Raw genomic sequence first — 26,139 nt, 5'->3', positions numbered from 1 at the left:
CAACAAATGAAAAGTTTGTCACCCTGAAATACCTTACATGAGTTATGTTATACTGTCACTCCAAATGGCTGGAAAAGCTTCTTACTCAATGTGAGGTCCCTCCCAAAGCATCACATGCAACTTTGGGACTCTATATACAGCATTAAGCCTGAGATCTGTTTCATAACTGAAACATGGCTTAAACCCCATACTATTCCAACTATCACCTTGGGAATACCTATGGGGTATAAAATCCTCCGCCAAGATTGACTGGAGAAAGTAGGAGGCGGGATCGCCATTGTTTATAAGGACAGTCTGAATATTAGGGTTTTGGAACAAATATTGCTACCCACCATGGAGTTAATTATCTTTCATTTGAAAGTCAGCCCTAAGATTCACTGGAAAGGAGCCCTAGTGTATCGCCCACCCGGACCTAATGCTGGGTTCTCTCTAGTTCTGACAGAACTTCTAGCTCCACATATGAAAACGAATGAAAACTTCATTCTACTAGGTGATTTTAATTTTCATATTGATATTGTAGACCACCCCGACACTGTTGCACTCCTGGCAGATCTGGCTTTGTTGGGTCTTCATCTCCGAAGTAGTGGCCCCACTCATTCTGGTGACCACACTCTGGATTTAATTTTTACTACCCTTCCTAATGTTCATTGCTACCCTCCCAAATATATTTACTGGTCGGACCACAAAATGTTAGATTTCTCCTTTCTCCATCTACCCAAACACATTAACCGATCCACCACGCAAATGACCAAACGTAGGCCATGGCACAAAGTCACCCCGGATAGGTTTACCCAAGTCTGGAAACAGCCAGTCTTCACAAACCTGGATGACATTGAGACAGCTCTCTCAAAATTTGACTCCTCACTGATGGAAGCCATTAACGCCCTGGCTCCTCAGAAAGTAGTCAAACAACCTACTACAGCCAAAAGGGAAGCATGGTACACTGAGGCCCTCAAAATAGAAAAACAAGGGTGCAGGAGATTGGAAAAACTATGGAGACGAACACATAAGGAGGAAGACAAAGATCGCTACTTAACATCTATGACTACCTACTATAAAAACATCAAAAAAGCAAGGAAAGTCAGTCTTACCTCCCAAATAACAGAGGCAGGTAACTCCACTCGAGAGTTATTTAAAATCATACAGTCCTTTACCAACCCTGTAATATGTGAGAGCCCGGATGTTTTTTCTCAAGATCTCTGCAACAACATCTCCCAATTTTTTGAGGAAAAAATTGAGGGGATATATAAGAAAATTATGAAAGTTACAGGTTCTCTGGAGACTATCGATCCTGAGACCCCCCCCTCAACGACCCCTGACAAAACGCTCCATGCAATCCCAGAAGTTACCTTAAAAGATCTGACCACCCTTATTGGTAACATGAAGACTGGCTCCCCCACTGATCTGATCCCTGCAAAAATGATTTCCCCTCTGGTGGAATCATTAGGCCCTACCATTCAGGAGCTTATGAATCTTTCCTTTGCCAAAGGACAACTTCCACAACCTTGGAAAGAAGCGGTTGTGAACCCTATACGGAAAAACTCCACCCTTCCCTGGTCAGAGCTCTCCAACCTTCGCCCTATCTCCCTTCTCCCTTTTATTAGCAAGCTGGCTGAGAAACACGCTAATACCATCCTTTCCAACTTTATCGAGGCGACAGGGGGCCTGGACCAATCTCAATCTGGGTTCAGGCCCAACCACAGCACTGAATCGGCCCTCCTATCTGTGACTGATAAGATCAAAATGTCACAGGATAGAGGAGGGTCCATGATATTAGTGCTGTTGGACCTGTCTGCGGCCTTTGATACCGTGTCTCATAACATCCTTCTCAGCCGCTTTCAGGGAGTGGGAATTGGAGGCTTAGCTCTATCCTGGCTGGAGAGTTTCCTCTCAGGGAGATCGCAATCTGTCAGCCTGGGCCCTTATCGCTCCACCTCGAAGGCGCTCACGAAGGGGGTGCCACAAGGCTCATGCCTCAGCCCTACATTATTCAATGTATATGTGGCCCCCCTTGCTGAGATTGTGCGGAAGTATGGGTTCATACCAGTTTCCTACGCTGATGACACCCAGCTCCTCTACCCTTTCAGCTCCCTTGGTCCTGCAGTCAAGGAAAATTTTGCTGAGGGTATGAGGGCAGTGTCACATTGGATGGCCGCCAACTGCCTCCAATGTAACGTTGCAAAAACTGAGGTTATGCTCTTCGGTAGGGCGAGCCTTCTATGGTCTCCTGAATGGTGGCCGCTGGACCTAGGCCCAGTTCCCACTTCAAAGCCCCATGTAAAAAATCTAGGGGTCAAGATTGACTAAAAACTGACCCTTAAGGAGCATGTCAATCACACTGCAGGACTGTGCTTCTTTACCATTGGTCTTCTACGGCGAGTATTTCCTTATCTTCCTGATACCTATAGGAAGACACTCGTGCAGACTTTGGTTACTAGCCGCCTAGACTACTGCAACGGCCTGCTGATGCTAGCAAATGCTGATGCAGTAGGTCGTTTGCAGGTGGTCCAGAATACGGCGGCTAGGCTGGTCATGGGTGTGCAGGCTAGGACCCCCTCTAAGCCTTTGTTGATGGAGTTACATTGGCTCCCGATACGACAGCGCATCAATTTTAAAATATGCTGCACGGTTCACAAATGTTTATATGGGAACAGCCCCAAATATCTTTCCCAATCTGTTGAACTGTACCAACCCAGCCGCTCGCTTCGCTCAAGCAACCAAGCCCTTTTGAAACCCCCTGCAACAAAAAGAGCTAGGCAGGGAGACCGAGCTTTCTCATCAGTTGGCCCTGCCCCGTGGAACAAACTTCCTACAGAAATGAGGATGAACATCAATCATCTGGCCTTCAGAAAGGCGTTGAAAACATTCCTCTTCCAGGAAGCATTTCAGTCCCTCTAAAGCACTTCAGTCCCTTTGGCACACGCTGGCAGGCAAAGCGCGGAGATACCCCATGGGATTGATTCCAGCGCGATATAAGAAATTAAAATAAAATAAAAATAAAATATCACAGCAGACGGTATTAAACCCAGAACCAATCTTGCCAGAACCGTCACAGATTTACCACATCCCTCCAAGAAGGAAGAGGTAAAAATGTATTTGGGTATTGGCTGAGTTTTATAGTAAGTTTATTATGAATTTTGCAAGTCAAACTTGCACTATTCATCAGTTGCTCAGGAATGGGGTCCAATTCAAATGGGACGAGAAATATCAAGAGTTTTTCTATCTTAAAGATAGTTTAGCCAGTCTTTAAAGAGCTTTGTGCCAGGGGTTACCTGTTTTCTTGTGACAGATGCTAGTGAAAAAAGTTTGGGTGCTGTTGTGAGACAAAGATGTGATGATAGTGAAGTTAACATTGCTTTTGCCTCGAGGTCATCGAAAGGAGCAGAGGTTCAGTACTTCACCATAGAGAAGGAGGCTTTGGTGGTGGATAGGGATGTAAACAAGTTTTAACAATGTTTATGGGGTGTAAAATGTGTAGACAGACTGATCACAAGCCACAAAACCTTTGTTTTTAGCAAGAAGATGTTGGATAATGTTTCTACTCGCATATGTAGGTGGTTGGTTGTTTTGCAGGATTATAATTTTTCCCTGTCCTGTATTCCTCGTATTGACAATATAGCAGCAGATTCTTTATCAAGATTGCTCACAGAGTATCGGTTGAGAAGTACGAAGATACATGGGGTAAGGAAGATACGGTCAGGGTGAGATAATTGTATGGCTGTTGTGTGATCTGAGATTGAATGGTTGAGTGAAATTGACAAGGATGAGGTACTCAAAAAGGTCAGCCTTTAAGGGGGGTTGTAAGGTGTCAGATGGTCGTACGGATTTACTGAGTTTTGTGAAGGTTTGAGATATACTCTCAGCAACAGGTTAGTATTTAGAGGTGAAAGGTTAGTTTCTCTGTGCAGAGTGAAAAACCGGTTGGTGAAGTTTCCTCATGAAGGTCATCAAGGGATGTGCAAGACTAAATAATACTTAACAGGAATTTATTGGTGGCCTGGAATGGACCCTCAGGTGGAAAGGGTTGTAAGAGATTGCTGTGAGTGCAGGATGAGTGATACGGCACAAAAGAAAACGTCAGCTCCTTTGATTTAGATGAGATTCCTCTAGATGTGTGGGAGGAATTAGCATTGTACATTGTGGGGCCTTTGAAATTTGGTTATACGTCTTAGTATTTGCTGGAACTTATGAACATGCTTTCGAGGTCGCCTGAGAATGGTGCAGTGTTGGATATTTCCACATCTTCAGTTATCAAGTTTTTGGTTTAGATGTTTTCTAGAGAAGGACATCCACCCTGGGTAAATACATACAACAGAACCAGCTCAAGTGTAAAGTGGAGAGTTGTGAAAGGAAAGACCTTCGACTGCAAGGATGAAAGTTAAAAACAGTGTGATCTCTGCAAAGCCGTCAAGTCTCTTGATGTTAAGGTTGGGACATGGTGAAAGTGAAACTACCTAAGGGAACATGTAGTTCTTCTCGTTTCAGTAAATATTATTGTGTGACCAAACTGTTTAAGGGGGCGGTGAGTTTGCAGAATGGTAGGATTTGGAATTTGAAAATAATTATAGTAAATAATTCTAACTTAGTTGATGTTGCCTTTCTATGCTGTCTTATTGTTCTTTTGAGGTTACGTTTGTTTTTGTGGGAGAAGGATATGTGTATTGTTACGAGTTGTTCTGCATTTCAAAAACATTATGAAATAATAGGTCTTACAGCACTCTATATTCACCTGTCTCTGTGCTCTATGTAAATCAATCGAATGATATGCACTTCTTGTTTTTGGTACAGGCCTCAATATGCTGGGACATCACTGGAACCACTTCCGCCACTCAAGCTGCTACTGATCACCAGCTGCGGTCGGTAGGGGAGTACCTGCCGGGGCGGTGATGTGGAGAGGGGGAGGGTCAGGGTGGGGGTTAGTAATGTATGGAAAATGGAGGTTTGCAGGTAAGTAAACATTTAAATAAATCAAACGAATTTCGTTGCGCGCACTGCATTGCATTTGGGGATGCAGTGCGCGCAACGACCACGGCTGCCGATCACCAAATCGAAATCTAGGTTTTAACATGACTGATGGTTTGGCCAAAAATGCTACAATCAACATTCCAGGATCACTTAGGGCAAAAATGGCTATGCACATGAAAAAACTGTGTGGGAAACCCTGCCTTAAGTGGGCAGGTCTCCCAAATTTTGGGAATTAACAGACATGACGCAATTTGCCTAGTGCTGAACTGCTGCCATTGGAAACAAAGCAACAGCCCCATCACTAAATGAAGAGAAGATTACAAACAAAAACTGAACCTGGACCTGGATCAAGAGTTTGTTGGATACTATAAAAGATTGAAAGTGTGCTCAGGTGGACTTTGCACTGAATGAAGAGGCTGGAAAGGACATTTCCTGACTTCTGGCAGATGTCCAGATTCTGCTGTCGTCTATATGGCCCTCTTAAGCAATGTGTTACCTCTTTCTGAGTTTCCCAGTGTTTGGGAGGTAATAACGTTCTCTGTAACTGTAAAAAAATATATATTTTATTGTTTTCATAAAGGAAACATGAACAAAACATAACAACCAGCAGGTTTGAAATTGTATTACAGTAGTTACTAGAAGTTCAGAGCAACCAAGACAATCAGTCAGAGACACTAGATAATGAACGTTATGTACCGCCATTTATACTGTCCATCGTGATAGTGAGGCGTGGGTGCAGGGACGCCTCACATTAGTCCTCTATACTCCTGCCATGGGAGCCACATTTTCTCCCCATTCCCACCTGCTGTAGTAGATCGCTTTTTCAGCCAACATGCATCACTAGGTTCTCTGTAAACGTTGACATCACATGGGGCCTTTACGAAATGTATTATTAGATCCGCATTTCGGGTTTCGAAACTTATAAAGGGCGGTAATGTGGTAACTAACATGTTACCGCACAGATGAAAGCCCTATTCTGGCCAAAGTCCTGTTTCTACATAAATCAGTAAAGCAGACCTTTGTATTTTATAAGCAAACAAAACATATTTGTGCTGTTAGTTCCTACAATAATATTTTACTATTTTTCTAATGAAATCTAATTAATATCTATGGCGATGGGGCATGGAGTTTAATGTGTTCTGTTCTTTATCATAACTGTCGGCCAAGTCGGTAGGACTATGCAAAGGTTAAAATGGGAAGAAAATGCAGAGTGGCTCACAGTAGGGAGGAAATGGTGGGATAAAACATGGATCTGCACCGTATAGTTTGGATTACTTTGGATTAAAGTATTGTTATTTGCACTGGACACCTATGCTTTACGTGATCTTAAACATGATTGCGAATGTAAATGTGTGGGACTTGTAAAGCGCACAGCTACCCGTAAGCATCCCGGCGCTGAAGACCGCTAGGGAACCCGTCCTGGCTTTCCCTGTGAGATGGTCCCTTCTGGGTATCACCAAGGTGAAACCAGGCATCCCTGGTGTCTGTGGGGGGACCCTTGTAGAGATGAGGCAAGCTTAATACCCAGAATAGTCGAGTGTGATCCCTGGTTAGTGTAGGAACCGAGGCGTGAATTATCGAGCCCGCTGACTCTGGTCCACAACCCTGCCGCGTCAGGAATTGAACCCTGGTCCCGGGCCGTTCTCTGCTTCCGGGTCTCCCGCCTTTAACCAGTGAGCCACACCACCCCACTCCACTCGAATCTTCATCAGACCTAGCATTTCGTAAAAAATATGTATTTAACAGCCCAATAAATTGCACATTTATTAAAGTGCATCGGGTTTCTTGTTTGTGTGCCATTTCAGTGCTCAAAAAGTCAAGCATTGCCTTTTCAGAGTCCAATCATTATAATGATTTATTTTTAAGTAAGGTTAGGTAAAGAGATTAATGAGGGTCGACTTGAAGCTAATTGACACATTTAAACACTGCACTGAGATTTAGGAAGAGACATATTTAATTTGCTGGATGTTTCCTGAAGTGTATTCGATAAAATAACTCATGCTACTGTCGACAAACGTAAAGAACCTGGTTGCACGCAGTGCTCTGCCATCCTGATCCTATAATGTTTATTGCAACATCGACTAATGAATTTTAAAACTGTGACACTTCTTCTGCCGTTTGTATTCATTAATTTTATAAATCTATATCCAGAAAGTCAAGTGGGTTATGCAGTGGAAATGCGGAAATTGTATGGGGAAGCATTCCCAAAATTACAAACTTACGTTTTCCATGCTCACAAATCTAAACAGCTCATATTTCATTAACACATTCTCACCTTTTCAAGAATATGTTCATAAAATGCACCAAATTGTATTAGTAATTTAAAGGGCTGTTAAAATTGTTGTTTTCAACAGCAGTTAATAAAATGCACAAGTATACTGGGAGAACTAAATTACAGAAACTAGGGTAGCTAATATTTCTGAGTGTGAGGAAACAGGCTTTTTGAAGTTTTTCCCCCCATATGGACTACTAGCTGCTGGTTTTTCGAATTTGAGAGTGCACTAAGGCCTGCTAACCGGATCCCACTGCCAGTGCTCTAACCCCTTACAAAATATAGGTTGATTTGACTTACTTCAAATGGCATAAGCTGACTTACTTATAAGACCCTGGTATATGGTACTAAGGGTACCCAGGGCACGTAAGACAGAGTTTCCATCCTGGGCTGCAGCACAGGTCGTGCCACCCTGTGTGTGACAAAGTACACAATGGCTTCCAGCTGCTAGCTCAACTTTGCCATTTAAACCGATAGCAAAGTGTTCACTTACCTAAAAATATATATGTCTCCCCTCAGGAAGTCCTATGGAGCCCTAAGGCAGGGAGCTGTACATTTTTAGGCAAGACAAATACTTTTAAAAGGTCCTAGCAGTAAAACTTCTAAATTATTTTTCCTGTGGAAGAGTTAGTAGCCCTATTGGCTAAAACAGAGTTGCTAGCTGACCTCTTAGTCCCGAAAACCTTTGAATGGGGCTACTGAAATGGGTTGTTCAATGTAATACATTAATTGTAGCTTTAAACTGGGACAGGGTGCCCGAGTCAAATTTATTGTTACATTTAAAGAAGGGCATTTTTAAGAAAGACCACCAGACCGTCTTCTGCCCTCCTGAAGAGTAGTGTGAATAACTCCTAGGCTCAGACACTATAGAAGCTCACTACAGGGAGAGGTGTTAGAGTCCCCTTGCAGGAAGCCCATCAGGGTGTTAGCCCAGAAGTAGAGCTTCAAAGGCGAAATCCCTTTGGTGGGCAAATGGCGATCACATGCCTGAGAGGTTGCCCCTTTATTCACGTAGACAGGCTGGTAGCAGGAACAGAGAGGGAAGAACAGTGCCCAAACTGGCTTTCCCTTGGGCGTGTAGTCCACATATAGCCACACTTCTAGAATGGGCTACCATACTCCTACCGTCCAAGGAATGGTTCAAACATCTTGAGAGTAGGCAGAACAGTGCACACTTGGATTGCTAGATGCTACACATAGCTGGAAGGTGTCACGCTGCAGGAGGAATCCTGCTAGCCTATTGACTAGTAATCGCATCATCCCCCAGGGCATTTACTGGACATTAATATGACACCCCTTGCTCCCTGAAGTTCAGATCACAATGGAACTAGAGAAATAACCGAAGAAGAGCTGCCCTGCTGACCCATGTACCTGGCAAGTGAGGGTGCACCAACTGCTGGACTGCACCTGCTACACCTTGGGCTAGAAAAGAGAATACCGTGCCTGTGGCTTCTGGCTCGTGGAAATCTCACTCTTGTGCCCCAGACTCCAGTTGGCTGACCCCTTGGACCTCATGGACCCAGCACCAGGGCCATCAAATCTGAGTAATCCCAATCCAGCAAGTCAGTAGCCACATTCTTCAAATCATCATTGACTGACGTTGGGCGAGCCAAGAGGCCGATCCTCAATGGACAAAAGCTGCACTGGAGTTTGCCAGACCCGGGAGTGTCATCTGAGTCCAGATTGGTCATCAAAGAGGGACACCAGCTTTCACCAAAGTATACCACTGGACCCGCTGTGTACAGAAACTTCCACCCCCACCACAGCTTGTCTTCTACTGGCTCAAAGAGGACTTTGAGGAATACCGACCGTTGTGGCCAAAGTCACCCCACCTTACCCGTGGGCCAAGGAATAACTGCAAGGACAACCCCGTCCACTGCACAGCACCCACAGCATCTTTCAGTACCTTCAGCATCCTGCATCCCTAGCAACAGGACCACTTCATTAAAGTCCACTGCCGTCTTGTAGTAAAGTGTGGAACTGGACTTGAGACTGCTTTGGTGTCCAGGTAACTGTCCAAATACTGATTAGTAGCCCCCTTGACCTTTTACCTGCTGGCATTGGTCACCCTACTCGGATTGCGGTAGCCGAATACAACTCTTTCAAACTTTTCAAAGGTTTCTCAACTTGTTACCAATGCTTGTTTGCACTTTGGTCTAAAAAGCAGAGATTTATATTTTACATAAAAATCTATATCTCTGGATCCCCCTAGTGAATTTAACTATTTCATGTATAATCTATTTTTATAGATTGGTGTTGGATTTCTTTTGTGTGTGTGACTTTCTTATTCCATTGTTTGGTGCTTCGGAATGCTTTACATTAGTTCCTTTGTTAAAGCCTTTCTGCTCGCAGCCACAGCTAACTAGGGTTCAGCTAAAGGTCTTACAAAGAGCCTGACTGGACCCAAGCCAGTTTTGCAAGGGTATTGCACAGGAAGGTCGCACAACCATGCCATATAATACACTAAAATCCTCACACTGAGGAAAAGTTCAAAGAAAGACTTCATACACAAATTCAGTGCCATTTTTATTTCAGGAATGTCCTCAAAACTATTCTGAATCGGAACGTGAAAACACTTACAATTCCGAATGAGAGGTTGTTAAATATCAATTTTATGGATTTTACACATTATAATTTAAAGACGGCAAACAGGGGACATTAGGAATTACGTTAAAAAACTAATCAATTACAGATGATAAACAAAGAAAAATAGACTAATCAAGCCAGTAAATTAAAATACATTAATTTCATGCTGAAAATGATCGTTTAAAATCAGAACATTTTGACAATGAGTCATCTGAAAAATCAGAACTATTTCTGATGCTCCCATCTAAGCAATCTGGTATCAGCCCATGTAAATAATCTCTGATTGGACGTCACATAGGCCAACAGGATACAGTGATCAGGTTTCCTTTTTCTGTGTCAACAACTCAAAACCGTGCTATTGATTCAATATTTGTTTTTCCAAAGGATACATTAACAAAGGATGATTATGAACCATAGGCGTAGTACTGCAACATGATCTACTGGCTACCGCCTATTGCATTATCTTCAATAACTTTTTCTGTTTTTTGTATGTTAATTGGGTCACATCACATACAATGCATGTTCATTCTTGCAAGGTTTTTCAAAGTACTTTATTTTATATTTTAACCCCAAATTTCAAAATCTTAAAAGACCAAACATAAATATATGATTGGCATACTCAGAAACAGCTGCAAAGAGTTCTTTGGAGCCACACTCGGGAATGCAGAATCCTGATGAAGTTATCATTTTTAGGTCCGTCCTTTTGATTTACCTAACATTATATGTATTTTATACTTACTTTTAGCAGCTTACAGCCAGCCCACTTCATCCATTGGCCTGTTATTGTGTCATTCACATTGTTCTTCTGCTCAATACAGCATACAGCATGGAGCAATAGTCGAGCCAACTTCAGCCATTGGTTAACGTCACTATGAGTGAAGGCATCCTGCCCTTTCACAAGGAGCACATCTACACACAAAGTACTTTCCTTTATTGTTAGGGACTACTATTGCAATGTGTGCTTTTTGAGACCAAAGAATAACTTTGCTTTAATCCACCGTTTTTTATATTGACAGGATTTAGTTTCCCCAGTAATAAAGGTTTGGAAAAACTATGACAAAACAAAGCAAGCATTGACAATGCCAAAAGGCTGCTAATCAACTCCAGGCCAATTGGCTTTGACAGTGATTGACATTTTTATTTTTACAAAGAACTTCTTAATAGGCACGCACATACATGTACATATAGGCATATAGAAGATTTTACTCAGCCAGCTTCATCCTCTGGACTACGGTTTCATTTATTTTTTGCCTCTTCCCTCCAGAGCATGCAGCACACAGAAATGGTTCAGCTGATTTCAACCACTAGCTCCTCTCAGTGTGAGTGATGTCGAGATTCAGCAAAAGGGGCACACCTTCAAAAAGCAAAGGCCTCTTCAAGGCCATGGACTGTTGGACAAATGTGCCCTTTTTAATCTTATTTGTTAAATGTTCCTTTGGTATCTTTGACTTTTGTGGAGTCTTGCAGCTCCCCAATCACTGCTACTGAGCAACCCAGCCCCTGCATGGGCACTCCTGGAAGTACCTACCTTTAAATGGGGTAAAAAAACATTCAAAGATTGCAACCTGTGCATGCATGGCCATCATTGAATGTGTTTTGTAAGCTTATACTATAAGTCATTCAAACAAAACAAGCACTAGCAAAGCCAACAGTCTGTTAGGTAAAACTAAACCTTCTGACTTTACTGGAGCTTGTTCTTAGTTTGAACTTAGTTCACCATTATTTGGTGTCCAATAATATTGAACTAATCAACAGCTTCATAAAGCAGATGTCTAGGTTAAGATTTTAGTTCGGGAACAGCTTCGTTTTCATAATCATACCGTGCTTTGAACGATAGGTACACTGAATGAAACATTCATAATGAAGTTTTTTCCCCCAATATTTTATTGATTTTTAGATCAATAAAAATAGTGTGCTCAATATGACATCCATATACAATACCACTGTACTACACCAGACAAAGAGTGTTACATATATGTATTTGTTCCCACACAGAGGTCATCAAAACCAGAGACATTAAAATAACAGTGCCTGAACCCATCACTCGTGACCATATGATAGAAATACAGCAGTCCATGCACCCTGGGTTCCCCCGGCTCCCCTGGCCCATCTTAATGCGGCACCAGATGGATCCCTCTATTTTCTGCCCGTGAAAGAAAGATCGGGCGCTCCAGCTCCATACAGTGATCCATGCCCTTTGCCCAGGCCTCCACTGCAGGCACCTCTGCATCCTTCAATGTCCTAGCAAATGTCTCTCTTGGCAACAATTAAGCCGGGCACAGGAGTACCCTTTGGTATCATGTGCCCCCCAGGTCATAAGTAATATGCAGAAGTGTAAATTTGGAATCCTGGTGGACAGGTCATCCCAGCACCCTTTGAGCTTCCTCAGCACATTCCTCAGCAGTGGACCAGTCCAGGGCAGTGCCAGAACATATGGAGAAAATCCCTCAAAGGTTTGCCATATCAAACGCATTCACCAGTCGGGATGAGACTCATTCTGTGAAGTCTGGATCTGGTGAAATACACCATATGGATTGTCCTCGATTGAATCATTCAGAACTGGGATGCTATCACCGCTTCTCTGGGGGCCTCCACTGCCCCCTGAAAATCATCATCATCTAGCTGATCCAGGTCACCCTCCCAAGCTGTCCAACCCCCTTCCAGGGGTCCAACATGTTGCGCAGTAAGATTTTATAGAGCTCTGACAGCTTGTGCTCCTGGAGGTGTGTCAGCATGATTTTAGCCTCCAGCGTGAAAAACTTGGGAATATTGCTTAATGCTTGTATTGTGGGGAGGACAGCATGCCAGAGCTGGAGCTAATGAAAGAACTGGGTACGATGCAGGTCAAATTTGTCTTGAAGTTCCTGGAAAGATTTAAACGCCCCAACCTTGCCCACGTACCCCTTCATGGAGATCGAAATAGTAACCCAAGTTGAAAAACCGGGCAAGGCTTTCTCCTGCAGCAGTCTGGTACCTCACCATAATGGAATCTCTAACACAACTCTGTCTCCCCATCCCACCCCCCTAAGGGCCGCGTTACAGATTTCAAACACCACACGAGTAGCGGGTGGAAGATGAGCCGGGTAGCCCCCCAAATAGCTCATAAGCGAGGGCTCGCTCTCCCAGTTTCCATTCCTCCATCGCATAAGGCGGATCAATAAAGCCTGTGAACCACCAGTCTTCACTACCATCAGGTGTTCCACTCAGTAGTATATGAGCATATCTGGCGCAGCTATACCCCTATCCAGGGCCGGTCTGCAACAGTTCCAAAGGGTTATACGGGGCATTACACCACTCCAGAGCAGAGACCAAATCAACATATTGACACTCTTAAAAAAGCCATATGACAGCGGGAACGGGTGGATCAGCAAATGGTAATGGAGGCATGGGAGGGAGACCATCCTGAAGATGGCTGAGTGTCCCAAAAGGAATAAAGGCAGAGCAGACCAAAACTTAATGTCTCTTCCGAGGTGGGGCAACTTCAGCGCCAAATTCTGATTATAGGACCGGGCCTATCAGTGGTGACATAAACCCTGAGGTACCTAAAACCATGGGGAAGGACCTGTAACTCGGACGTCCATGGCCTGGCTGCCGGGCACAGAGGTATAGGGTAGACCGTTGACTGACAAGTGTTCAGCACAAGGACAGAGTATGATACAAATGTAGTCTGAATTTCAAGCGCCCCAAGCCCCAACACGTCAGGATTAGCGAGAAACAGAAGGACGTCGTCAACATATAACAAGATATTATCGCAGGCCCCCTCGGACCACCGGATGCCCTCCAGGATCTCGTCAGCCCTCACCCAGGCCACCTGGGGTTATATCACCAACACGAAGAGCAGAGGCAGAGAGGGCAACACTGACGGGTGCCCCGCTCCACAGGAAAACAGTCAGACGCCACCTCTCCAGTGCTTACCCTGGCCACTAAGCCAGTTGTTTTTTTGCTTTAATGCTTAACCACCCATACAGATAAATAGCTTTACATGCAATTGAAATGTGTTCTCTATATTGATAATTTCTTGCAGATGGTGACCATGACCACGTCCACTGTTAAGGATAACAACATTGCAAAAGATTCATGCATAAATCTCTTTTAAGGTAAAGATCCATCATAAGAATGGCACAGGAACACTTTCATGCCATGGTTAAAACTGAATCTATTAATCCCATATTGCATCAAGAGTACAGCAGCATACAAAACAAATCTTTAACAATGTTTTTAACAATTATTGTACAGTGTCATTGGAGTTAAGGGCACTGGGCTCTTTCAAGAATGACTCACCATTACTGCTGTTGTCATCCACTAATATAATCTCCTTCAGCAGATGCGGAGGCGTCCTGTCAATGGCTGAATGAATAGATCGGAGAATCACTGAGAGAGCTTCGTTGACGAATATGAAGACAACACTGACCTGAGGAAGATTTTCTGGATATGTGAGGTTTTTGCATCTAGAAAAAAAATAAAAAAGGGTGAAATGTTATTTGTTGTCTGCAGAATGAAGGACATTTAAAGAAGCGTTCCCACCATGATACAGTCTTAGAATAATTTCAATTTATCACCTTTACCTCAACTGTGTAATTTGTAGGTGGTCATTTACCCATGATTACAGTGAGTTTTTCAACCCAGCTTTTGGTGACTGGTTACATTTCATCACCTGGGCATTGATGGGAGGCAGATGGTACAAATTACTGGCCCATTTGCTGGAAGGTAGTCCGAGCCGTTCAATCCATTCCCTATTCATCCATGTCGCTTTTCCCGGCGATAGTCAGTGGAAATAAGACCCCATGGCAGAGTAGAGCAGTCCTGAATTTAATCTGGTCAGTTTTTGCCTTGTTTCTACTAGCACTGTATAAGCAAAGTACGTCAGTGAAATTAGAAGGTGTGATCATGTGCAACCGGTATAACCTCAAGAAAATGAGTCCTGTCTGCCCCAGCAGAGCACGGGTGGTGTTTGACACACGGCCATTCTGTAATGGTGACTTATAGCATAGTACTACTGTAAGCCACAATAGGCAAATAGGTCAAGTTGCCTGTTAGACCTGACAGCCTTGGGTTGTGGTGCCCGAAACATTTTACTTTCACCCCTCCTGTTATGCCGGTTTCCTTTTTGTTGGCTGTAGGACTATCACTACTAACCTGTGCTAAAATGCTTGTGCTCTCCCCCTAAAAGATTTACTTGTAAGTCCCTTGTAAAGGATACTACATGTAGCCAGAGCCTGTAAATATAAGGCTACTAGTAGGCCTGCAGCACTCATTGTGCCACCCGCTAAAGTAACCTTCAGTCTTAAACTGCCATTTTCCACCTGGCAAATTTAAACCTTTTGCCAGGCCTAAACCTTCATTTTTAATACATATACTTCCCTCTAAGGTGTGCCCCAAATACATATGGGGGCAGGGGGGCAATGTATTTAAAAAGCAGGACATATGCACTTAAGTTGTACATGTCATGGTAGGGAAAAGCTCCCAAAGTCATATTTCACAACTGCAAGCCCGATCTCTCCCATATAATGACATTGGATTATCTTATTACACTTAATAAGTGATAGCCAGTGGTGGCTTCTCCACTAGGGCGGAGAAGCATCGCCCAACTACTGCAAAGCAGTGAGAGAAAGAAAACATAAAATGATAATAACTCGAGGTTATTATCAATGTATTTGTTCCTACTGTGCAGATTTGCAGGGCGGGAGGAGCTGCTCTGCTCTCAGAGCAGGGGAGGAGTGTTTTGCCCACTCCAAGTGCGCAATGACTGTTTGGCTGACCCTCTTGAGCCAGTCAAACAGTCATGCGCACTTCGCATGTTCTCCATGCAGGCTGCATTACAGCCTTTGTGGAGAACATGCCAAGGCCCCAATTCCCTGGCTGAGTGCTGATCCATGGCACTCAGACCGATTACAACGCTGCATTGCAGTGTTGTGATTGGCTTAGGGGAGGGAGCAAGGCTGCTTCCTGTCCCAACCCGGGGTATCTGAGATGACGTGGGCGAGAGCGGGACATATGCACTTAAGTTGTACATGTCATGGTAGGGAAAAGCTCCCAAAGTCATATTTCACAACTGCAAGCCCGATCTCTCCCATATAATGACATTGGATTATCTTATTACACTTAATAAGTGATAGCCAGTGGTGGCTTCTCCACTAGGGCGGAGAAGCATCGCCCTACTACTGCAAAGCAGTGAGAGAAAGAAAACATAAAATGATAATAACTCGAGGTTATTATCAATGTATTTGTTCCTACTGTGCAGATTTGCAGGGCGGGAGGAGCTGCTCTGCTCTCAGAGCAGGGGAGGAGTGTTTTGCCCACTCCAAGTGCGCAATGACTGTTTGGCTGACCCTCTTGAGCCAGTCAAACAGTCATGCGCACTTCGCATGTTCTCCATGCAGGCTGCATTACAGCCTTTGTGGAGAACATGCCAAGGCCCCAATTCCCTGGCTGAGTGCTGATCCATGGCACTCAGACCGATTACAACGCTGCATTGCAGTGTTGTGATTGGCTTAGGGGAGGGAGCAAGGCTGCTTCCTGTCCCAACCCGGGGTATCTGAGATGACGTGGGCGAGAGCGGGAGAATGATGAGGACGTACGTTTTTATTTTCTTTTTTATCTTTGCATCCCTCCACTCTCAATTCCACCCCTGATCTGTGCTGGACACTACTGGTGATAACTTAAGTTTAGGAGCAGATAGGAAAATTAATTGTAATTTAAAATCCTCTTTAAGGGTAAAGTCAGATAAGTGGCAAATCTGAAAATGCCACTTTTAGAAAGTTGGCATTCTCTTGTCCTAACCCTTTGTACTGTCTGCCAGTATTCTGGGTCACATTACTGTGAATGCCTCTGCTACTGGGTATTGTGACAGACAGTGACATAAAGGCGCCTAGGTGTGGGTAGGATGGGCCATCCTGCTGGGATGGTCAGGGGTGGAGCTGTACCCAGCCCCACTTACATTTCCAAGGGCTTGGCATCTTGCACACACAAAGAAAGCTGATGCTAGTCTTTTGTCAAGACTTCTTGGAACCTTGACTGGGGAAGGGAAGCACTTTCCACAAGTAGGTGTGGGGGTAGTATAGGATATCACTCCTTCAAACACTGGCATCAGGTATAAATATTGGATCTTCTGATCCCCTCATCAGACCACTTCTGGACCTGTGGAAGACTCAGAAGACGGACTGCTACCCTGCTGCTAGAAGGACAGCCGTGCTGCCAAGAGGAAGGAAGATTGGACCTCCAGGATAACCTGAGTGCCTGCGCGGGCAAGCCCTGGCCTCCAGTGTGGACTACATGGAAACAAGCTCTATAGACCTGTTCTGCATCTGCCCAGCAGACTCGACCCAAATGGACCTTCCTGTGCCCCGCTGTTGGCTTCTGCTTGAGTGAGTACTGATCCCCAAGAGGTGCCCTCCAGGTCCCGGCCCCTTAATTGGCATCAGCGTGTACTCCTTCTTGTCCAACTAAGGGTCCCCTCAAAACCGATGCAGTGTGACACAACGCAATGCAGGACCTCGCATCGTACCATCTCACAGCTCTGGATCAGCAGCTTCATCAGTACCAACGAGGCATGACGTAGCTTGGCGTAGCACCTCAGATTGTAGCACGTCATCAGAAGCAAGGCATCACAATGCAATTTGACGCAGGACCTCGCATTGCAGCACCTCACAGCTCCTGATCGAGGGCCTCATCAGAACCGATGCATCACAACTTAGCAAGACACAGGACCTCTTGTCTCAGCCCAGGTACAACTAGATGCAACTAGATACAACTTTCAGCTGGCCCTATTAGGTCCTGTACCTGGCCTACACTCCATCGCGGTCGACCTGAACTTGTGAGGTTGTCCCGGTCTGGCCCGACCAGATAACCACCGTAGGCACTTTGTGCTTTTTGGCACTACTTTTACTTAAAATGTTTACATTGCATATCTCCAATTCTACTGGTTTTATTTTATTAGTTTTGTTGTCTTTTCATTTATTAGAATGTACACTATGTTTCTAAATTGGTTTCAGATTTTCCTTATGTTGTGTTTTGACTTTATTACCGTTTGTGTGCTGCATAAATACTCTACATTTTGCCTCTAAGGTAAGCCTGGCTGCTTAGTGTGAAGCTACCAGAGGGTTAAGCACAGGTTAATTTAGTGACTTTTGTGATTCACCTTGACAAGGATTGTGAAGGACGTTTGTGATTCACCTTGACAAGGATTGTGTTTATTATTTGAGTGGGGTGTACAACCCTCTCAATTAATAACCCAATTTCTTAGGTTATTCTAAGCAATTTGAATAACACAACACTTAGGGTGGGCAAAGTATTCTCCCTTGGCCTGGAGGAGAAATTAACATCTGCCAGGCAGTGACTACTCCATTTGCCAAATTTAGAAATGCCCACCAAGCTGGCTGTCATTTCTCATGCTTTGGCAGGAATCGCCATCAGGGTGGTTCCTGCCAATGCTTTCTAAAGTTTGGTGCATGACTCTGTCAACATGATAGAGACATCCAGCAAAATTATTTTGGTTTTATTTTCATAAGGAAAGTCTCTTTCATAACTGACATGTTTTGAAAAGCCTTCCTGGAACTAGAAGGGTCCAATTAGGACCACAAACTTCCGAGGGCTCACAAATATCTTCTAACATTAAAACGAATGGACCAGGGAGCAGTGACTGATGGCACAAAACCCAGGGTGATACTAGTCTTTTTTGGAATCTTTCTTTTAAGGAAAGCAGTGTATGAGAAGATACGACCAGACTCTAAATAAAGTGTGGAACGTCACTCTTTTTTGTTAGACCAGACTTCTACCACGTGACTGTGGAAAGACAATGGAGGCTACATGAGTTAATGAAGCCATGTCAAGATAAAGGGTCGTAGGCTTATTTGATTAACCCAGCAAGGCTTAAGATTAAACACAAAGGCAGGGTTCGAGTGTTCACATCTGAGGTTAAGGCTAAAGAACATTTGGAGAATATCTGTTGTGATGTGAATGGATCTTTGTAATGATGCGGGGGAAAGCGTAGCACAAATGTGATTGACTATAAGTAAGGATTTATAACACTGGAGGGGTCTCTTTAGAGACTGTTTTTAATTGTATTTTTCATTTTCACTTAGAAAGAGCCTTTTTCATTCCTCCTCTCTTTTCCTGGTTTTCAATAGACACACCAGGTTTGAAATTGATGGCCCTGGGAGGATTGGGGCACACAAACCATCATACAGACCAGTATGATTCAAGTGGGAGGAGGGTGGGCTGAGGGAAGTGGAGAACATGGAGAAGGAGTGATAGAGGGAGGCAAGGGGGATGTTGGAAAGGGTTAAGGGTGGGGGCAGAGTTGGAAAAAGGAAGGAAGCAAGGAGGGAATCATACTAAGGGAGAAGAATACAAATTAATGGGGTATACCCAACTAAAGGCCTATTGTGAAGGAATAAGGACCGGGATGAATGTGGGAAGGGGGGCGGCATCATGCACACGATGGCACAACTAAGGAAAATACGTATATGTAATGTTAATGTCTGTGGTCTGAACAATTAGTCTAAAAGGGTTAAAGAAGCAACAGGGTTGAGAAGCCTAAGTCTAGACAGTGTGTGCATACATGGAAAACATATTGAATGGACTAGAAAGTATCCACTTGAAACTCTGGGCTATGTGTTGTTAGTTAATACTACACAGGCAACCACTACAATGGGGGTGGCAATTGTAGCACAACAGGGGTTATGTGGTGTTAACACAAACCTGCTGGCAAATTGGGGAGATGGGCATTGCTGGCATGTAAGGTGGCTGGTTCAGGTTTTACTATTTGTTCAATTTATGGCTCTAATCAGGATGAGCCGGCAGTGCTGGAACATCTGATAGTTGAGTTGGCCTCATGGCCTTCCCCACTCACTATGTGTGGGCACTTGAATATACATGGGAACTGCACCCTGGGGGCACCAACATCAGCACAGTATGAGGAGAAGAAGCCTAGGGTTTTCAGGGCATTGCAGTAGCTTAACAGGGATCATGGACTTAAGGACGTTTGGGGCAGTCTCAGGGCACCTGAATCAGGGTATAAGAAATGTGTGCAGCTGGATTATTTTATGATCTCACCAGGGTTAATCAGAGGGTTAATGAGAGATGTTTGCATCGAGACACACCCAATGATATTTTCAGATCATAACCCCCTGGTTATTGAGTTCCAGGTAGCAGGGAGCCAGATGGCAGAATCAGACTAGGTTATTTGACAGGGTGCTGCAATTTAACTTGGATTATGTAGAACACATGAATAAATTGCTGACAAATTTGTGGAGACCAATAGAGGAAATGCATCACTAAGGGTAGTATGGGATGCACTGAAAGCAGAAATAGAGGGGAGATACTCTCAGCTATGGTTTACATATTCAGGAGACTTTGGTTCAAAAGATGGGAGCACTAAATAAGGACTTGAGTGTATTGGAAGCCCGGTTGTTTGCAATAGTAGCAGTAAGGTGGAGGTTCAGGAGGCCCTTTAAAAGATTTCCGTGGTCAAGTAAGCATTAACAATGCTTGCCTAGCAAAGACAGCAGAGAAATATCAAATTCGGAGGGCAGAGAGTTATGATTATAATTAGAGCGTAGGCAGGCTGTTGGTGTTGTGCACGTGACAGAAAGAGGTACTTAGTGACATTCATTTAATAAAGGATAAGAAAGGGTGGTAGGTTGGCACCCCTGACGCTGTTTTAGATGTGTTCAAGGAATTTTATGAAGATCTGTATATGGCAAAGGAGCCAGCTGTCAAGGTAGACGTGGAGCAGTATTTAGAGTTAGATTTAGTAAAAGGGCAAGGACTCAACCAGCTGGAGAGGGAGGCCTTTGATGCCCCAATCACTGCAGTAGAAATTAAGTTAGTTTTTTAGCACTGGCAAAAGCCATTAGAATTTTCAGGGCCTTCTATTCAATACTGGCAAAAGAGGGATATTTCCAATAAGGCCTAGAGAAGGCATACGCCCCTGACTCCTGGACAACAACAAATATAGTGGTGTTTAAAATGAAGTGAACATTGCCACTGGACCCAGGTCTCATATAGGCCTATATCTCTAACAAAAAGTGGTGCAAAGATATACTCTACGGTTCTTGCGGTGTGGTTGGACAAAGTTATTGCCCACATGGTATCTCTTTGGCAGCATGGTTTTATCCCAGAGAGGGGAATGACGGATCATGTCAGGAGGGCAATCAGCCTAATAGATGCAGCTGGGATTATATGGTATCCCATGGCTATGATCCTGATTGACGCCGAAAAGGCATTTGATCGGGTGGCATGGGATTTTCTATGGGAGGTGCTTAGAAAGAAATGGAATTAGACCTGGTTTAATAACAGCGATAAAAGTATTTCATCTTAATCCAATGTCAAGACTCCAAATCAGTGGATGGGTATTAGGTGGGTTTAGGATAACAAGGGGGAGGAGAGAGGGTTGCATATGCTTACCCTTACCTTTTACGCTATTTATTGATCCTCCAATCAATATGTTAGAGAAGAATGATTCAATCAATCCTGTTGAGATAAACCAAATTAAAATGAAGATTCTGGCATATGCTGACTATGTAGCATTAGTAACATCTGATCTTGGAATGGCTGTAAAGGAGTTAGAAAAAGAAACAGCAATTTTTGGGAGAATAGGAGGATATCACCTGAACAAGAAAGAGTAGGACTCAAATAATAGTTAATAATGAGACACAAATGGCCGATAGATAGATAGTAGAAAGTGTGACATATCTAGATGTAATGATCACACCTAGAGTAGAGGAGACTGTTGATCTTAATCTCTCCCCAATAATTATAAAAAGTCAGAGGGATCTCAGGCGGATTAACAGTATGCATTACTTTGATAGGACAGAGGGGTGTCATCAAAATGCTGTTATTACAGGCGATTCTGTAATTTATTAGGGCAGTTCCACTGGAAGTTGAGAAATGTTGGTTGAACTAGAAGTGATTTGTAGCAGCTTCATCTGGGAGTAGAGAAGGGCGAGGAGAGCATTTAAATATCTCAAGCTCCCCTGGTCCAGAGGAGGATGAGCACTGCCTATAGATATTTTTATTATTATTGGACATCAATCCTTCAGCATATGGGGATTTTAATTGCGGTTAGACAAAGTAAGGCTTTAAGATCTAATGAACAGCTCTCTATCTACGAGATATCTCTAGGATGGTGAAGGTAAATGATGCTTCCTGAGGAATGTCGATCCTAAGAAGAATTTTAGGAAAGTAAAATGTAAGGTATTAAAGGTTGCATATAGAATCTGTGCACAGGTACAGGAGAACTTGAATATCAAGCGGTATAATTATGATTCTCCCCTCTGGCATTCACCATTATTTCCTGAGGTATTTTATGATAAAGTGGACTTGTGTAGGGGAAAGTAGAGGTAGAGAAGCTAGGGGATCTATTCGGACAGGGCCTGATGCATTCATTTGAGGAACTACAAGCTAGATATGGGCAGGCAAAGCATATCTTTTTTAAGTACCTTCGGATAAGGGATTTTTTGTTGAAAATAGACAAGGAGGGCCTATTGACCAAATGCATAATGTTACTGGAGCTCCTGGCCATCCTGGGAGGGTAAGATCAGGCAGATTTACAGAGCTTTGCGTAACCTGATTACTGATGACTTGGACCTGCAAGAGGATAGATGGGAGAGGAGAGTGGGTATCAAAAGGTCTAGTTTAAGGGAATCATGGAAAATGTGTTGCTGTCAGCAGGCTTGAAGACCCAAAATTTAAAGACATTGTGAGTAGGGGAAAAAGGGCAGACAATAGCTGCCCTTGGTGCAGCTGCAACGTGACAGATTTAATACATATGCTTTACAGCTGTGGAAAGCTGGTGGACTACAAGAAAGGCATTAGTCAGTTTTTGGGCTCAGTCCTTAATATGCAGGTTACGGTTACACCACAGTTAATGTTATTTGGCATTGATAATAGTGCATGCAAGACAAAAAGTGGCTGTGATTTATTTTTGTGGCTAGGGCTGTCACCCGCATATGTATTGATACGGCTTGGTTTAATGCGGATGCCCCTACTTTTTATCAGTGATTAGCAAGATTGCTCTTGATGTACCATTTGAAGGTCAACTTATAGCGATGTAAGCGACACAGAATGAGATGCAGAGGTTTCGATTGCTGTATGGATTGCCAAGATGAATACAAATGGGGGGAGTGGTGTCAAAAGAGAGCCGCTATATGTAAGATATGAATGCAGAAACACATTTCCCTATAGATTATGTGTATCAGGATGCCAGCAATGTATGAGTTAGTGGCAGCATTGATTGGGCAGCTGAAATTGTACTGCATGATAAAAAATGTGTTGATGAACTGATGAAGTTACAACTTATGTAATGAATTGATAGTATTATATGATTATTGTATGTTGGTTCTTTGAGAAAAAGAAAAGAAAATCCCAAAGCAGGATTTTCTTTTTGCAAATTATTAAGAATGCCCCCCCTTGTCACATGGTGAGGCAGGCATTTAACAGTTGTCACTGTCCCTTACCACCAGGGTTTTCCTGGTGGCGGTGGGCAGTGAAACCTGACCTGCATGTCTGCCCATCTAAATTAGGAGAGACGACATAGAGGTCATCCTATGACAGCTCTTACTCAGTCGGGCTATCTTAGGGCTGTAACCATGGCAGAGACCGAGTAGTCTCTGCCATGGTTACACCTGTGGTCGGTCCACATTTAAATCAGGCAGGCGGGCCATCATCTTGGTGTTAAGGATACTCCATCACAGTGGACCTTAACCTTGGCCACCGTCCATAAGTTATCATCATTATCTAACTAGAGATGTTGTCGTACCAAGATACCACATGCGCGGCTATGGACCACCTGGAAATCTAAGGGACCTTTTTTAGTTTTCTAACATTAATTCATTACAAACTACTGTCCCATGAATGGTGTAGCCTGATTAATAAGGAGTAGAGAACAATAGATGAATGCAGGAAAGAGGAGGACATGGGCAAGCTCTGGGAGGGAACAAGTTAGAGGAAACTCTTATGTAGTAGGTTGGCAAAATAAATAGCTTTTAAGGTGCTAGTTGCTTCAGATTTCCTGTAGCAAATTCCTGTTGTTAGTAGTAGTATAATAATAATAATAATAATAATAATAATAATACTAACTTAATTCATAAAACGCCTGGTTACACTAGGCTAGTGTGTCCCCACGCTGCAGTGCGGCTTTAACCAGAGCACCTCAAGCTCATATTTCATCCCACCCACCCGCTACCTAGCCCCGGCCTACTCTTTGGGAAAGAGGTGAGTTTTCAGCTCTTTGCGGAATGCCAGCTCTGAAGTCTCCAGCCGGAGTTTCAAAGGAAGTCTGTTCCACTGTTGAGCTGCCAGAACGCAAAAGGAGAGCCCTCCCATCCTCGCTCTTCGAAATTTCGGCACCTGGACCTGCCCCGTCCCGCTAGATTTCAACTGTCTGGTAGGAGTATATAGGGTTAGCAGGCTATGGAGATAGATGGACCCTTTCTCCTCTATGATTCGGTGACTAACACATAAGGCTTTAAACAGCACCCGTTCCCTAATCGGAAGCCAGTGTAGTGTTTTCAGCGCCTTCTTCGAAGGGGCTCTCTTAGGCAGCATCAGGACCAAGCGCGCAGCCGCATTCTGTATACGGTGCAGCCTCAGAGTACACTTGGCATTAGCTCCCAAATAGAGGAAATTCCCATAGTCCAGCCTTGATGTTATTAAGGCATGGACCATGATTTTCCTGGCTGTCGTTGGCAGTAGGTCCAATGTCTTCCTGAGACCCCTCAGGGTGCCAAAACATGTGCCTGCCACCCATCTTGTGTGGTGCTCAAACGAGATCTTAGTATCGAGCCATACCCCCAGATTCCTAATTTGATCGCTAGGTGAGGGTAGAGGGCCCAGCACTTGAGGCCAGCAAGCAGAGGTCCACACCGAAGGAACCTTCCCAACAATCAGCACCTCCGTCTTATTTCCATTTAGTTTGAGGCAATTGTTCTCCATCCAAACAGCCAGTTCCTGCAGACAAGTACTGAAATTGCTGGCAACCTGCTCCTCTGGTTGTGTCAAAGCCACAACCAGTTGAGTGTCGTCTGCGTAGGACCCGACTTCCACCCCAAATTATTCCGTGATCTCCGCCACAGGTGCTACTGGACCCTTATGGCTCCCCCTGTTTCAGGCTGATGTTTTTGGACCGGTAGGGTCCCTGTGCCACTTGAAAACTGCGGTCTTGCAGAAAGGACTCCAGCCCTTCCCACGCTTTACCCACCACTCCTCCCCTTTTTAGACACTGCAGCAGCGTGTGGTGAGCTACAGTGCCAAATGCGGCACTTAAATCCAGCAGAATCAGTGCCGCCATTTGACCCTCGTCCACAAATTTTCGTAAGGTCTCTGTAGACAGGAGCAGTGCTGACTCTGTCGAATGGAGTGCACGGAAGCCCGTTTGGGTGGGATGGAGCAGCTTATGAGCCTCTATGTGGGCTGTCAGCAGATTATTAACAGCCTTCTCCGTGATCTTAGCGAAGTAAGGTAGAAGTGAGATAGGACGCAGGTTATCTAATTGCATCATGCTGACGTTAGGCTTTTTTTTCAAGGGGAGCACCACTGCCTCCTTCCAAGTTTTCGGCACCTTTCCTGAGTTAAAAGAGAGCTCTAGTAGGTGTCTGATGTAAGGCTCTAGGATCTCCACACTGCCTCTCAATTCTTTAGGTGATGCAGGATCTTTAGGGGAACCCAAATTGATATTATCAGCTATTATGCATAAGGCTTCCCGAGAAGGGACACTGAAGGTTGTTAGACACTCCATTCCCTTTAAGTTGATAGGAGTCCCCTCTACCATGCAACCTTCTCTGGCCGCATCCGGTAAGGAGGAGTAGATCCTCTCCACCTTGTCAGCAAAGAACTCTGCCACCCGATTGCAGGATTCCTCGGACCCTGTCATCGGAGCAACAGTGCTGGAAAGGTCAGATATTTCTTTAAAAACAGACAACAACTCCTTCACCGAGTTATCTGCTCCCTCTATCCTCCTACTGTAATAGGACGCCCGGGTCTTTCAAATTAGGTCATGGTATCCCTTAAGACTATTTTTATATTCACTCCTGTCTGTCGCTGAAAAACCTCTCTTCCAGCATCTCTCAAGGCGCTTGCATGCCGCTTTCTCTTTCCGAAGTTCAGCCCCGAACCATGGGGCTGATTTTGCTTGTCTCCTTGGTCCTTTACTCGACCAGGGTGCAGTGCTATCAAGTGCCTCCGTAATGCGTCTGTCTAGTGCCTCACAAGCTGACTCGATCTCAAGACCACCAGGAGGCCCACCCTGGCCAAGGGCCTTCTTGAACATCTCTGTGGAGAAGCCTACCCACCTCCTGCGTCTCTCCTTGATTCCCACC

General features: G+C 44.2%; 1 protein-coding gene across 2 annotated transcripts in view; it reads right to left on the bottom strand.

Moving 5' to 3' along the window:
- Positions 1-26,139, bottom strand: part of GALNT18 (polypeptide N-acetylgalactosaminyltransferase 18) — a 1,871,693-nt gene that overhangs the window by 1,025,533 nt on the left and 820,021 nt on the right. For both annotated transcript variants that reach the window (XM_078680939.1, XM_078680940.1), the window contains exon 3: positions 14,105-14,271. In XM_078680939.1, coding sequence (XP_078537065.1) covers positions 14,105-14,271 — 167 coding nt within the window. The remainder of the gene's footprint in view (positions 1-14,104; positions 14,272-26,139) is intronic.

The sequence above is a fragment of the Lissotriton helveticus genome, chromosome 3_1 (genome assembly GCF_964261635.1).
Source record: "Lissotriton helveticus chromosome 3_1, aLisHel1.1, whole genome shotgun sequence".
Lineage (NCBI taxonomy): Eukaryota > Metazoa > Chordata > Amphibia > Caudata > Salamandridae > Lissotriton > Lissotriton helveticus.
The sequence above is the reverse complement of the archived record's forward strand: the minus strand, read 5'-3'. Positions and strand labels throughout refer to the sequence as shown.